The 16,288-nt window shown below is 40.1% G+C and overlaps 1 protein-coding gene across 2 annotated transcripts in view; it reads right to left on the bottom strand.

The window, feature by feature from the left end:
* Positions 1 to 3,260: 3,260 nt before the first annotated feature.
* LOC110535809 (GDNF family receptor alpha-2) overlaps positions 3,261 to 16,288 on the bottom strand; it is an 82,416-nt gene continuing 69,388 nt past the window's right edge. The window contains exon 8 of one of the 2 annotated variants that reach the window (XM_036935635.1): positions 3,261 to 3,802. In XM_036935635.1, coding sequence (XP_036791530.1) covers positions 3,719 to 3,802 — 84 coding nt within the window. In that variant the 3' untranslated portion in view covers positions 3,261 to 3,718. Of the gene's footprint in view, positions 3,803 to 13,005; positions 14,604 to 16,288 lie in introns of those variants that run through there. The other variant, XM_021621109.2, reaches the window with a different exon arrangement.

The raw sequence follows: 16,288 nt of genomic DNA, 5'->3' as shown, positions 1-16,288 counted from the left end.
CTTCGAAATGAGTGTCCACACATTCTGTCATCATCTAAACGATAAGAGTGGATCTTTGTCTGGTCTCTCAAAGTATGTTGGGAGCATTATAGCATGTGATCCTTAAATTATCAATAAAGAGCAAATGTGTCATTTTTGAAAACACATGGCAAGCATTTGCATTCAAGATAACTAGGCCTGTCGTTTAGATTATCTCCACTGTCTCCTTGTGTTCACCTTCCTGCTCTCTCTTTCTCTCTCCAATAACCGAGATGAAAGCTATTTTCATGGCTATGGCACATTGAATTCCAATCGGTATTGTTCATACATATTGACTTCCAATTTCTTGAACTGAATTTTTCACCTAGAGTATTTACTATTTTACGCACGTTATAAAAAAACAGTTTAGGACCCATAACGGCCTCCGACGGCCTTTCTTTAAATTACTGTAGCGGCTTCAAACGGTCTTGTTTTTCTAACAATAATATCGGTGTCAATATCGCAAAATTGACCTGCTAACAAGGTGTTGTCGTATTCGTGTGGCTGTTGTCATCAAACAGAAACAGGGTATGCTGTCAAAAGATACAGTACCTGTCAAACGTTTGGACACACCTACTAATTCAAGGTTTTTTATTTATTTTATACTATTTTCTACAATGTAGAATAATAGTGAAGACATGGAATCATGTAGTAACCCAAAAAATTGTTAAACAAATCTAAATATATTTTAGATTCTTCAAAGTAGCCACCCCTTGCCTTGATGACAGCTTTGCACGCTTCTTCTCTCAACCAGCTGGATCTGGAATGCTTGTCCAACAGAGATCATCCGTTCACCTACTCTGCGTCTCGCAAAGACACGGCGGCTGGAAACAAAAATCTCAAATTTGGACTCATCAGACCAAAGGACAGATTTCCACCGGTCTGATGTCCATTGCTCGTGTTTCTTGGCCCAAGCAAGTCTCTTCTTCTTATTGTCCTTTAGTAGTGGGTTCTCTGCAGCAATTCGACCATGAAGGCCTGACTCACGCAGTCTCCTCTGAACAGTTGATGTTGAGATGTGGCTGTTACTTGAACTCTGTGAAGCATTTATTTGGGCTGCTATTTCTGAGGCTAGTAACTCTAATGAACTTATCCTCTGGGTCTTCCTTTCCTATGGCAGTCCAGTTTCATTCTTAGTGCTTGATGGTTTGCAACTGCACTCGAAGAAACTTTCAAAGTTCTTGAAATGTTCTGCATTGACTGACCTTCATCTCTTAAAGTAATGATGGACTGTCATTTCTCTTTGCTTATTTGAGTTGTTCTTGCCATAATATGGACTTGGTCTTTTACCAAATAGGGCTATATTCTGCATACCACCCCTACCTTGTCACAACACAACTGATTGGCTCAAACGTATTAAAAAGGAAATAAATTCCAAAATTAACCTTTAACCAGGCATACCTGTTAATTGAAATGCATTCCAGGTGACTTCCTCATGAAGCTGGTTGAGAGCATTTGCCAAGCATGTGCAAAGCTGTCATCAAGGCAAAGGGTGGCTACTTTGAAGAATCTCAAATATAAAATATATTTTGATTTAACCATTTCTTGGTTACTACATGATTCCGTATGTGTTATTTCATAGTTCTATTTCATAGTTTTCAAAATCATTTTTAAAAAATAAAGAAAAACCCTGGAATGAGTAGGTGTGTCCAAACTTTTGACTGGTACTGTATATACTGTACTTCATTACTCAAAATGACGGTGTCGAATCGGACACGACTTTTCACCTTGAAAGAGGCTGTATCTACAATATGTTGGTTGGTGATACGGATTCGGAGACGTCCTTGTACTTTGAAAAGCGATGATGTTGTGAGTGAAATAAGTAAAACATCAGATGTTTGGTGTAGTCGATGCTTGATGCTCTGAAACTTGGGGAATAGCTCTCAGATTAGCAAATCATGTTATGATAACTTGGTTAGTACAAGCGAGAACATCAGCGGTGGAGCTTGATTGATTGCTTTTTTTCTCATGGAAACCGTTGCAGTGTTTGGCTGTATAGTCAGTTAACTAGTTGGTTGTTTTATCTTGTTTCTACGAACGTAATTAGTATGGAAGCGGCTCAAGCTGCTTGCTGTAGCTAGCTAGCTAACTAGTTAGTCTGTCAGGCAAGAACAGTTGTGTGCAGTGGTAAATTAGGGCTGCGCTCACGAAGCGACAACCCGAGTTGTCACTTTCACAGCCTATTCACACAGACAACCAGCTAACTAGCCACCAAAATGAGAGTAATTTAGAGTAATTTACTGTTGTCATCTTTTGGGTTTAGTTTATGGTTTGTCATGTTTGATAGGTGCAGAAATTCATAGGCTATACATTGCCTCATTTTCCTATTATTTGACAGCTTAGCTGTTATGTTAGGGTAGTAGATTCCCGCACATTGGAACTCATATGTCATTTGTCACTACTTCACAGGAAAGGCAATTGAGAGTAAAAAAAAAATGTGTTGCCATAAATGCCTTCTGGAACATGTGAACTCTCATGTGCGTTAATAACAAACTGGTATGCCGTCTGTAAATACGAATACAATTGTTCAATTACAAGCCTTGTTGGTTTAGCCACAGGAATAAGACAGGAACTTTCCCGTTTAGCCATGATTGGCTGAGATAACGGATGGGTTGAACATAACATGCTTCTGTCTATAACATGAGCTGCTCAGTATGTGTCCTTTCTAACACTGCTTTTTAAAAATAGATTTTAATGGCTTGTAAGTAAGTAAGTAAGCAAGCATTAAAAACAGAAATTCAAATGTTGCTACATAAGCCCGAATCCAGGTGGTGAGTCACATGTTGTGTCATGCCTGATCTGTGCTAAATCTTATTGAGTGAGGTTACCTACATTTTGGAATAGTCTCTGAATAGTTGTTTGCATTTTTACATTGCTACAGACGTAAAACGCGTTGTCAGTCAAACAGCTTACTTTGAGTGGGTTTTGAAATGTTTTCTGAATATTTTGTCCTCTGGTCACATTTTGGATAATTGTAGTTCTGTGTAAATATATGTGTCATATATTATACTTTTTGAATCAGTAATTTTCATCAAATTTACTACAATTTAAATATTCTAGTTTTTTTTGTTCTGTTGAGTATTAATTATGTTTCGATAGTGAGTGTTTTTACACAATGGAAGACAAAATGTGTGTTATTGTAACAAGTGCGCTGAGAGTCGGGAAGCAAGTACAGGGAGTGAGTGTTTTAATAAATAAACGGAATATAATACAAAACAAGAAACACGAACAACGCACAGACATGAAACAGAAACAATGACGCCTGGGGAAGGAACCAAAGGGAGTGACATACATAGAGCAGGTAATCAAGGAGGTGATAGAGTCCAGGTGAGTGTCATAATGCGCTGATGCGCATAACGATGTTGACAGGTGTGCGCCATAATGAGCAGCCTGGTGACCTAGAAGCCGGAGAGGGAACACACATGACAGTACACCCTCCCCGACGCACGGCTCCAGCAGCAGGACACCGACCAAGATGACGATCCCGGGGTTCAGGAGCGGACCGGTCCACTCTGCTAAGGCGCGGGAACCTGTCAATCCAGCTGAGGTGCGGGAGCATGGTGACCTAGAGCGGCGGAGAGAGAGCATAGGTGACAGTACCCCCTCCCCGGCGTGTTCGGCTCCAGCCGCAGGACACCAACCACAGGGACGATCCCGGGGATCAGGAGCGGACCGGTTGCCTCAGCTGATGTGCTTAAACCTAACGAACCGGCTGAGGCATGAGAGCCTGATGAGCCAGCTGAGACCTCCCCAGTTGCCTTGGTCGAGAGGGAGCACTGGTGACCTAAAGGCCGGAGATGGAACACACATGGCAGTTATTACTATTGACATGTGGTGTCATATTAAAGAAGAGGTTGTGCTCTTTAAAAGGAAGTTAACTTGTAATTGTCATTTGAATTGTTTCTTATTTGTTTTAAACTATATGTTTGTTTAAAATGTGAGAAAATTTGCTTTATCTTGAAAACTCTCAGTCATCTACAGCAGCATTCTAGAATTCTATTGGAGTCTAAAGGGTTAAGAGCAACTGTCTTAAATTCTCTTCCCTTTAGTCATTACTAAATACTAAATCAAATCTGTGCTCTCAATGTATTCTATCTCAATGCTATTGAGTAAAGGTCATACGCTGCCTGCCTTCTCGAAGCGTCCTGCCCTAACTAACATCTACTCTGCCCTGTGCCCGGTCCGTGCCTCTGTCGTCCTGGTTTGGCTTTTGGGAAGTTGATACACAGATTGTGTATCAACTTCAAATTTATTTTGTAAAGAGCACCATTTGGTTTGATGTGATTAATTGGGAATGTTCTCTGGAAAAGAATAATCTAATAAGGCTGCAAGCAGCAATAATTGGGGTTCACAGGATGACAGAAAGTACACAAGATCAGTTGGATAACAAATCAAGCACTCATCATGTAGGAACTATCTTTCTTTATGTGCAATCAGTGAAAGCATTACCATATTTATCTCTCAATACCACAATGATGACTTAAGTTGAGTTTAGTCTAGTGCTGTAGGTTGGTTATCTTTGAATTCAGCAGGTAATCATTCTCAAATTAATTAGAGGCTAATTCATGGATTCTACAGTGAATTAGGTATTCAGACCCCTTTACTTTGTCTACATTTTGTTACATTACAGCCTTATTCTAAAATGGATTCAATAGTTTTTTTCCCTCAAGGAAAGGGGTCTGAATACTTTCTAGATGCACCTTACATGCCAACTCTGGATTCAATCTGACTTATGGATCACACAATCGCGCCAACAGAGAGGGCTGCCTCGCTTCTAGTCCTTAGGAAACTTTGCAGTATTTTGTATTTTTATGTATTATTTCTTACATTGTTAGCCAATAAAAGGTTATGTCTTATTACATACAGCCAGGAAGAACTAGTCGCAATTCAACGGCATACACGAGACATATGTGGCAACGAATACAGACAATCACGGACTACAAAAGGAAAACCAGCCACGTCACGGACACTAACGTCTTGCTTCTGGACAAGTTAAACATGTTATTTTCCCACTTTGAGGAAAACACAGTGTCACCGACGTGGCCAGCTACCAGTGGCCGACATGAGTTAAGATATTTAAACGTGTTAACCCTCACAAGGCTGCCGGCCCAGACGGCATCCCTATTCACGTCCTCAGAGCATGGGCAGACCAGCTGGCTGGTGTGTTTACGGACATATTCAATATCTCCCTATCTCAGTCTACCGTCCCCACATGTTCCAAGATGGCCACCATTGTTCCTGTACCCAAGAATACAAATGTAACTGAAATAAATGACTATCGCCCCATAGCACTCACTTCTGTCATCATGAAGAGCTTTGAGAGACTAGTCAAGGATCATATCACCTCCACCTTACCTGTCACCCTAGACCCACTTCAATTTGCTTACCGCCCCAATAGGTCCACAGACGATGCAATCGCCACCACACTGCACACTGCCCTATCCCATCTGGACAAGAGGATTACCAATGTAAGAATGCTGTTCATTGACTAAAGCTCAGCATTCAACACCATAGTCCCCTAAAGCTCAATATTAAGCTTGAGGCCCTGGGTCTGAATCCTGCCCTGTACAATTGGGTCCTGGACTTCCTGTCGGGCCGCCCCCAGGTGGTGAAGGTAGGAAACAACCCCTCTACTTCACTGATTCTCAACACTGGGAGCCCACATGGGTGCGTGCTCAGCCCCGTCCTGTAGTCCCTGTTCACCCATGACTGCGTGGCCATGCACGCTTCCAACTCAATCATCAAGTTTGCAGATGACACAACAGTAGCAAGCTTTTTTGCCAACAACGATGAGACACCCTACAGGGAGGAGGTGAGCGTTCTAGGAGGGTGGTGTCAGGAAAATAACCTCTTACTCAACATCAACAAAACAATGGAGATGATCGTGGACTTCAAGAAACAGCAGAGGGAGCACCCCCCTATCCACATCGACGGGACAGCAGTGGAAAAGGTGGAAAGTTTTAAATTCCTCATGTGCGTATGTGACTCACCACCTGGATACGGTTTTATGTAGCAACATTTGAACTTCTGTTTTTTAAAATTGGATAAAAGAAGAGACCCAGAGCTACAAAATGGTATATCATAAAGTGCATTTGAGGAAGCAATGGCAAAGTAATTCTGCTTTGAAATTTGATCAACTTGTAAACTCACTTTTGAGGAAATCGTCTTTCAATATTTTGGTGTTACTATTGGAGAGCCCCTCTTTGTCTACACCCATTCAACATTGTTCACACCCTCTTAAGTCTTAGCCCCATCCATCTCTTTAAGGGTTGATCCGTGCGTTCTGTACTAACTTGCCAGCTACTTCCAGACATCTAATAGAGAGAGAACAGCTCACTGAACATTACTTGCCCTATAGCTGTGGTTTTGTGTTCAGAGCGCACACTGGATGCTCTGACCAGTAAGTAATGTTGTTCCATAAGCTCTGACCTTACAACTACAGTCAAGCACCCAAGCTAACTGGCAAATATTGGCCAGCTACTTCCAGACACATAATGAGAGAACATCCTACTCTAACCATTTTACTTGCCCTAGCAGAGCTGGTTAAGCTTATTTCACGTTATCCAGAGCGTTGGTGACTGTACCTGTGCTACTGGCAACAAATTAATTACGCTTTGTTGCCAAAGTTTACTGACAACGGACATATTCAACGGGTATTGAGGGTTAAAAAATGCATCAGTTATTATGCGCTCTGGTTCACTAAGACGAGAGTCTTTTGTTAAGAAATGTAGCTAGATAGCTAGCTAGGTAAACAATGAATCGCAACGCATGACGTAACGTTAGTTTAGCAATCCAGCCAGCTAACGTTAGCTAGCTAGCTAACAGTACACTTTAACTTGAAATTAAAATACTTTGTCAAAATTAGAGTGGAGTCTTTTGTTAAGACATGTAGCTAGCTAGATAGCTAGTTAATCAATGGACCATCATCACAACTCATGATGTTACTACCCTGCATGAATCTGCAGGTAGCTAACCACCAGGTTCTACGGCTAAAACTAGTCAAGCAAATGTGTCTGAGATACGAAGAATACGATCATACACATAACGTTAGCTAGTAACACAGCCAGCTAACGTTAGCTAGCTAACCGTACACTTGAAATGAAACCATTTTCTGTCCAAATTAGAAACGTGTAATATCTGAAAATCTTACCAGTATACTTCATGGTTGGACACGTTTCCTGTCTGATGCCATACATGGTTGCCTTAGTTTGACAATGTTTTCCAGACTGGTGTTTTCTACATCTCCTTAGCTATCATACTGAATTCCACTGATTTCAAAACTCGGTCCTTCAGAAAGTGAAGAGCATCCACATAACATTAGCTAGCTAGCGAGCCAGCCAGCCAGCTAATGTTAGCTACCTAAGAGTACACTTTAACTTGACATTAGGTTTATGCAATTTTACTACGCACTACATTTAAAGAAAAAAGCCGCGTTCGACACGATTACCTAAACATACTGACCAGCTCCAATAGACAGACGCGTGCTATTTGGTAGAAAAGTATAGCGCACGTCAGCCCACTCATTATCTCAGCCAAACATGGATAAGTGGAAGGTTGCTCCCTTTTTCTGTGGCTAAACCAACTAGGCTTGTAATTTAACATTTTATTCGTATTTACAGATGTTATACGAGTTTGATATTAAGGCACATGAAAGTTCACATGCTCGAGAAGGAATTTCTGCCAAAAAACACATTTTGATTTAAAAAAAAAAAAAAAAATTACGTTCAAACAGCTCACCTGTGAAGTCGTGACTTGCGACATACTCCTATATTCCTAAAACGGTTCCATATCCCTGACAAACTGAAATGGTCCACCCACACAGACAGTGTGGTGAAGAAGGCGCCACAGAGACTCTTCAAACTCAGGAGGGTGAAGAAATTTGGCTTGTTACCTAAAACCCTCACAAACCTTTACAGATGCACAATTGAGAGCATCCTATCGGGCTGTATCACCGCCTGGTACGGCAACTGCACTGCCCACAACCGCAGGACTCTCCAGAGGGTGGTGCAGTCTGCACAACGCATCACAAAGGGCAAACTATCTGCCCTCCAGGACAGCTACAGCACCCAACGTCACAGGAGGGCCAAAAAGATCATCAAGGACAACCACCCGAGCCACTGCCTGTTCACCCCGTTATCATCCAGAAGGCGTGGTCAGGACAGGTGCATTAAAGCTGGGACTAAGCGACTGAAAAACAGCTTCTCTCTCAAGGCCATCAGACTGTTAAATAGCCATCACTAGCATAGAGAGGCTGCTGCCAACATACACATACTTGAAATCATTGGCCACTTGAATAAATGGAACACTATTCACTTTTTATAATGTCACTTTAATAATGTTTATACATCTTGCATTACTCATCTCATATGTATATACTGTATTCTATACTACCTGCTGTATCTTAATCTATGCCACTGACATTGCTCGTCCATATATTTATATATTCCTAATTCCATTCCTTTACATTGAATTTTGTGTATTAGGTATTTGTAGTGAACTTGTTAGATATTACTTGTTATATATTGCTGCACTGTCAGAACTAGAAGTACAAGCTGTCCACTACACCCGCCATAACCTTTGCTAAACACGTGTATGTGCAGAATAAAATTTGATTTGATGAGAAGATTTTTTAAAGTATTTCTAGCATTAGCATATGTACTAACCTGCATCTATAGGTACAGTGCAGCCATATTTGAATGTAGCAACAATTTATTCTCAAAACAATTATGTAATGTAACAATAATGTAATGTAATGAGTCTAAATAAAAAATCTGGAGTGAATCTGGGGAAAACGATAGCAGGTGATTTTGATCGTGAACATCACATATGTTATACCAAATTCAGTGTGTAGCGATGGCAAGTTTCAAGTTGATAAACCACTGTGGAGTGGATTTACCGTGGATTAAATGGACATGTCAAATCTGATTGACCGATCACTTTGGACCAAACTATGTAATGACGTGTACCATGGGCAAACGTTACACATTTGGTGTCATTTGTTCTTATGGTTCATGAGAAGATTTTTTTAGGATTTTTTAACTAATTTCATAATTTAAGCATAAGCGCTAATATTCTAATATGGCCATTTTTGAATGCATCAACATTCTTTTCTCACTTTTTAGGGTCCAAAGACCAAATTTGGAGTGAACCTGACTAAAGATTTTTTATGATTATTTTAAGCCTTACGTAGACATATATTATTATATCAATAACAAACTTAACATGATTTATCATGGTAAATTCATTGATGACCCTAAAAGTTGATAGACCATAGTGATGAATAACTTATCCATCTTTTAACCAATCCCTTTGCTTTTCTCAAACTAAGTTTAGAGATGTACCATGTGCCTACAAACCATAAAACTTGATGCTATTTGGACTTGTGGTTCATGAGAATATGTTATTCCAAAATGTCCAAGAGGAAAACCTTCAATGAGTGAAATTTGTTCAGCATGAAGAAACACATACAATACGAGTCAAAAGTTTGGACACACCTACTCATTCAATGGTTTTTCTTTATTTTTACTATTTTCTACATTGTAGAATAATAGTGAGGACATACAAATTATGAAATAATACATATGGAATCATGTAGTAACCAGAAAATTGTTAAGCAAATCAAAATATATTTTATATTTGAGATTCTTCAAAGTAACCACCCTTTGCCTTGATGACAGCTTTGCACACTCTTGGCATTCTCTCAACCAGCTTCATAAGGAATTCACCTGGAATGAATTTCAATTAACAGGTGTGCCTTGTTAAAAGTTCATTTGTGGAATTTATTTCCTTCTTACTGCGTTTGAGACAGAATATAGCCCTTTTTGATAAAAAAAAACCAAGGCCATATTATGTCAAGAACAGCTCAAATAAGCAAAGAGAAACAACAGGCCAACAATACTTTAAGAGATGAAGGTCAGTCAATACAGAACATTTCAAGAACTTTGAATGTTTCTTCAAGTGCAGTCGCAAAAACCATCAAGCACTATAATGAAATTGGCTCTCATGAGGACCGCCACAGGAAAGGAACACCCAGAGATACCTCTGCTGCAGAGGATAAGTTAATTAGAGTTACCAGCCTCAGAAATTGCAGCACAAATATATGCGTCATAGAGTTCAAGTAACAGCCACATCTCAACATCAACTGTTCAGAGGAGACTGAGTGAATTAAGCCTTCATGGTCAAATTGCTGCAAAGAAACAAATACTAAAGGACACCAATAAGAAGAAGAGACTTGCTTGGGCCAAGACATATGAGCAATGGACATTAGACTGGTGGAAATCTGTCCTTTTGTCTGATGAGTCTAAATTTGAGATTTCTGTTTCCAACTGCTGTGTCTTTGTGAGATGGTGAACGTAGTAGGTGAACGGATGGTCTCTGCATGTGTGGTTCCGACCATGAAGCATGGAGGAGGATATGTGATGGTTTGCGAGTGCTTTGTTGGTGACACTGTCAGTGATTTATTTAGAATTCAAGGCAGACTTAACCAGCATGGCTACCACAGCATTCTGCAGCGATACACAATCCCATCTGGTTTGTGCTTAGTGGGACTATCATTGTTTTCAACAGGACAATGACTCAACACAACTCCAGGCATTGTAAGAGCTATTTGACCAAGAAGGAGAGTGATGGAGTGCTGCATCAGATGACCTGGCCTCCACAATCACCCGACCTCAAACCAATTGAGATGGTTTGGGATGAGTTGGACCGCAGAGTGAAGGAAAAGCAGCCAACAAGTGCTCAGCATATGTGGAAACTCCATCAAGACTGTTTTGAAAAGCATTCCAGGTGAAGCTGGTTGAGAGAATACCAAGAGTGTGCAAAGCTGCCATCAAGGCAAAGGGTGGCTACTTTGAGGAATCTAAAATCAATAATATATTTACATTTGTTGATAATTTTTTTGATTACTACATGATTCCATGTCTTCACTATTATTCTACATTGTAGAAAATAGTAAAAAGAAAGAAAAGCCCTTGAATTAGTAGGTGTGTCCAAACTTTTGACTGGTACTGTACATTTAACATTTCAAGTCTCTAGGTCAAACGGGGTAGCAGATATGAGAGTTTAAGTGAGACTGCTTATAACAGAGCCACCGAAAGGCCAAGCGGTTTCAATCTTTTTGAGCAAGTTACTCATATGCTTTAGTTTCTTTGTGCCAAATTAGAAGAAAAAAATAAGTTTGCAATCTATTTTTGAGTTATTTGACCATGTCAAGATATTTTTATTTCTAACAATAACAATAGGCTTCACCGTGAACCCCTAAATATTAGGAAGCACTGTGTTTACAGATTAGATGTCATGAGGATCCCTAGCAGTCAGCACTATAGTGGAAGCCTCCCACTGGTGACAGAGACTGTGTAATAAAGCCACAACAGCTGTTAGAGACCAAGATCCCATCACCAAACCCAATAAAAAGAGTAACATTTCATTACAGATGTTCAGCTTTGGAAATGATGGCTCAATCAATAATCATCCCACATGTGAAAGACGGGGAGTGGGGATGACGCAGTCAAACTCACATTGGCATAGCAGAAACTATGTGATTGTTTTAGAGGTTCTCCTCTTTCCAATAGAAGTGTCCAGACTTTCTTCAACGGAGCAGGGAATTACATCTCGAGTGGCGTGGTTCAATAGCTCTGTCCACTCCCTTGACAACACAGTTGCTTGCTTAAGAAAAGGCTCAGAGGGTTTTTGATTTTCTATTACCTTTTTTTTCTTACCCAACCATGCTCATTTTACATCCAACCCGTTGAAAAAAAAAGCCAGACAGTTCTTGACTTATGAGGCAGGCAGTTAAAAATGAAATTAAAGAAAGATCAAGGGGAAAATTATGAAAATGAAATGAAAACTTTTAATGAATGTGCATGCAGCCGAGGATCTCAATGTGTGCAATATGCAGTACAGTGTCAACAGTGCCTTTGGGAAAACGTACTTCATTTCCTCCTTTCCAATAACTTGCCTTGCATTTCCACTACAGCTAGGTTCTCCTATTCTTGCAAGGAGACTGTGGACTCCTCATATGTATCCAAATTGTGAGCGCAGCAATCGAATGTGCCTATTATAAAAGCTGTTATTCTACACTGTAGCACAGACTGAGATTCCAGCTCGTGAACAAATGTGTAAACATAAACGCTCCAGTTACTCTAGCTTATCAAGTGTATCATGAACTGAAAACCCCTGCTCTATGCTAGGCTACACTTTAATTTGCCAACTGAACCCTGAAGTATGATGTTCAGTGTTTCACAAAATGACCCCCTCATGGTGTATAACATATTACACCAACCAAGCCAAAGAGAAAAGAGCCACACAGGCAGGTGTGACTGAAAAAGTGGAATGATGGGAAGGAAGTGGGCGCTGTCTCTGATTGGAGGATCCCAGTCTTGTAAACCTTAGCCCTCTCTCCAACATGTGCAGAGCGTTGATAAGAAACATCATCCCACTGGCTCATTAATCAAGCGAGCGCACAGTAACCCGACGCTTTCATATTACGGTGCCCCTAGACCCCACCACAAAACTAACCCCCACCCCCAATTTTTATATGGAAAGGAAACAAACTGGACTCCAGCAGCATCTTTAAAACTGCACCTCCAGAACACAGGCACACGAACACATGTGTGCACACACACACACACATACACACACACACACACACACACACACACACACACACACACACACACACACACACACACACACACACACTCTTCTCACTTTTTCAATCACTTATACACTTATGAAATCCCATCTTTGAGTACTCTCTGCCCCTCACCTTATATAAGCTGCGACATGTCATTTATTTATTGTCAGGATTTATTTGTGTGCAATCTTTGTTTTCAGTGCTGTCTTAACTTCCATTGAGTCATGTCTGCAGTAATATTTTTCCTAATGGCTCACTTTTGTATGAAACAATCAACATGAATTAACTTAACTGTGTAAGAAATGCTGAAACCCCATTTTCCTCATATACCTGGACCAATTCTTTGTGAGGGGGAATATTTATCAGTTTATTTATTTACATTACTACATGTCAAAACTCTTAATTTACCTCATGCATTTGATTGGCTTATAGGAGGCCAGAGCCAGTATTGTAATCATTCATCGGCAGTACGTCATGATGTCATCTGCAAGACTCAGCTACAACCTGACCAATCAAAAATAATATTAATCGGGGGGGAAACTCAACACAACAGAATGTGCAGCAGCTATAAACTGTGAGTATTTCTTTGCTCTAGACACCTCTGTTGGAACAGTCCAATGGAAACAGAAGGGTTCAATCCCAGGCATTTATGTAGTCAAATGTTGATCTGATGGCTTGTGGTGTTTTGACATGAACCCATGTGAATGATTCATTTTGTAAAGCGTTACTACGAGTTGCGATGTCCCATGAGCAGGATAATGTGGTACGAGCAATAGGTAAGGCCACGTGTATTTGTACTGTACAAAGAACGACTATAATACACACAGGTAATTACTTTCCAAGCAAATGTAGCTAATTCAATTTCATCCCTATATACATTCTTATTTGACTTTTTCGTCATAGACATTGCCAACTTTGCCTTCTAAATTTGTTCTTCACACTTAACAATACAGTGCCATCAGATCACCTTGACCATTTAAGGTAGGTTATATTGGTAAATTGAAAGAAAACAGTTGGTTTATATTGGCTCATTGAAAGAAAACAGTTTGTTATATACACTGACAAAGTATGCACATGTGTGGGTGGATATTTATTCTCACCCACTATCAATGACAACAACATCTCAAATGAGAACAAGTTAACATTATATTTGAGTATTTTTTTTTGTCTGCTGAAAAAATATAGCACTGAAATAAAAGAGCTGTACTGAACATACTGTTCACTGTTACTATACCAACACGGATACACTGAGTTAAGATTTACACTTTTGAGAAGACACAAAAGTGATAAGTCTTCTGTCTGCAAGTAATGGAAACACAAAGCTTGAGGTCTGTCCAGAAAATCAAGTCGAGCACTGTTTCTAGACGAAAACGTGTGACGTGTTCAGCAGTTCTCTCTCCTCTCTTTCTCCATTTCTCTCTCACACACGTTCTCTCTCTCTCTTTCTCTCTCTCTCTCTATCTTTCTCTTCTCTTTGTCATGGCAGGAGTGCAGAAGTCTTTGACATGATACTTTGGGTTCTTTGTCAGTGTTACTGATGGAAAGACAGTCACAGCCAATGGCCACTGAGGCTTCACCACATGAGGGGTCCATGTAAAGCCATTTTCTTGATCATAGTGGTCCTCAAAAGCCAAAATGTTACATCAAATAAATAATATTTAGATTATCTCCGATTGTGTGCTCTCCGCCTCTCCTTTTTGAAATTGCATGATGCCTGGGCTTGAAAAATAAAACATCCTCAAACAAGCCCCTTGACAACACCTCTGCGTTTAGGATCAGCTTGATGGTCGGCGACAGCCCACAGGGAGTTTTATAGGGTGTGGTTGGCCATGGCGGAGGTCAGGCTGAGCAGCAGAACCCAGACACTGGTACAGACACAGGGTGCCCCATCACCAGGAGGGCTCTTGGGTCTAGTCAGGCCATCGTAACCACTGCTGGGCTCCAGTATAGGCTGAGAGGAGGACAACAATGGAAAAGGTTAGGAATGACTCAGTGAGTCTGAGTGTTGCGTTTTACAGAGAAATGGTTAAACACGGATCCACAGCCATTCCACTGGAATAAAAACATGAATATATTTGAGGCACATATGAAGTATGTTGAAAGCGACTGCTAGTGCAGTCTTTTGGGTGTACTCTCTGCTTTGAAACGTTTTGGCACAGTTCAGAGCTAGCTAAGACATTTCTCCCAATACCCTTTCGGTAGTGTCCTCTTAAACATTTTAAGCATTACTTCCAAGGAAAGCACAAATTATAGAACATGCAGAGCACATATAGGGTTATCATAAAACTACAATTAAACGCTGAGTCTCAAATAGCTTTTTCTTGGACAAATATTTTTGTTGGCACAAAACTACCTCAATATTTCCATTCGTTTGTATGGGTTACCATCAGACGAGTCCCGTGACACTTGTGGGGGTCATAGAGCAGAACGGAGCAAAAGCAGTGTGCATCAAGGAAATAGACCCCTGGCTCAAATAGAATCCTGTCTTTAATAAGTGCCTGGTGTTTAGTGATTTAAGCAAATAAACACCCAGGCTATTAATTGAAGTTTTACAGCACTAATCGGCTTCCTAGACATTTGGATACATTTTTATTTCTGTACAATATCAGTCAAAACATTGTACTTGTACACATATAGATATAGAACATATAGAACATTTTACCATAGACAAAATCAGTCAATTTGAAAGGCAACTATGTTGTACAGTACATTAGGAGAAAGAGTAGAAGGGACATACAGATGAAGGATCCCACAGCAGGAAAATAATCTTGCAGCAATAGGAAATGGGAATTAGTGTGTGGATTATATAAAACATTTGTAGCTTTTGAAACATGGAAATTATGAACTTTAGAAGCCTTTTTACACATATAATATAATACAAATGTACATTTCCTGCTACAACATGGTGATCAAATTCAGACACTACATCTACATCTCTATTGTTCTAGATATGGTACATCCCAGAGTTGCTCTGTTATGCCCACTCTAGTATGGTCTTATTATGTGCTTTTCCATAACATTGTAAGCATTTTGAACATTTTCAATTTGCTCTGATTCCTGTAACACCTAGCAAACAATTTGCCTCCAAGTAACTGCAGCTTTCTCAATTTGTGGAGGCACCATTTCCCCCGCAAAGCAATACAGCATATCAACAGAAACATGAAGCATTCCCTCCTCCACTCCTTTCCTCATCTCCACAAATGTAGCCTTTTGAGAGATTGCACTTTGGTCCATTTCCCTGTACTGAGAGAAAACATAGAGTCAGATATGATCTTCTAATAGCAGTGTCTCCAGCACAACATATGGCCAATTTTTTTTTGTAGAAAAATACACATTGAAAAAAATAGTAAATGGTAGTTATATAAGCACTGGGATTTGTTTTTGTTTGGGTTTTAGGTGAAAGGAAAGGCTGCATTGATTATGGAAGAGCTTGGTTTCCAATGTGTGATTGTACAGAGAAATGGTTAAATGACAGTTGCCAAAAAAAGCAATCGGTTGCTTGACAATGCAGCAAACACATCCGCAACTAAAAGCCAATTAATTAGCAGGTGCAGTGATGTGTGACAGCAGCCTGTTGACATTGGTCCAGATCTCTGTCTGCAGCCAATATGTATACCGGTACACACACACGCACAC

Source organism: Oncorhynchus mykiss, chromosome 11, assembly GCF_013265735.2.
Source record: "Oncorhynchus mykiss isolate Arlee chromosome 11, USDA_OmykA_1.1, whole genome shotgun sequence".
Classification (NCBI taxonomy): domain Eukaryota; kingdom Metazoa; phylum Chordata; class Actinopteri; order Salmoniformes; family Salmonidae; genus Oncorhynchus; species Oncorhynchus mykiss.
This window is presented reverse-complemented; position numbering and strand designations above follow the sequence as displayed.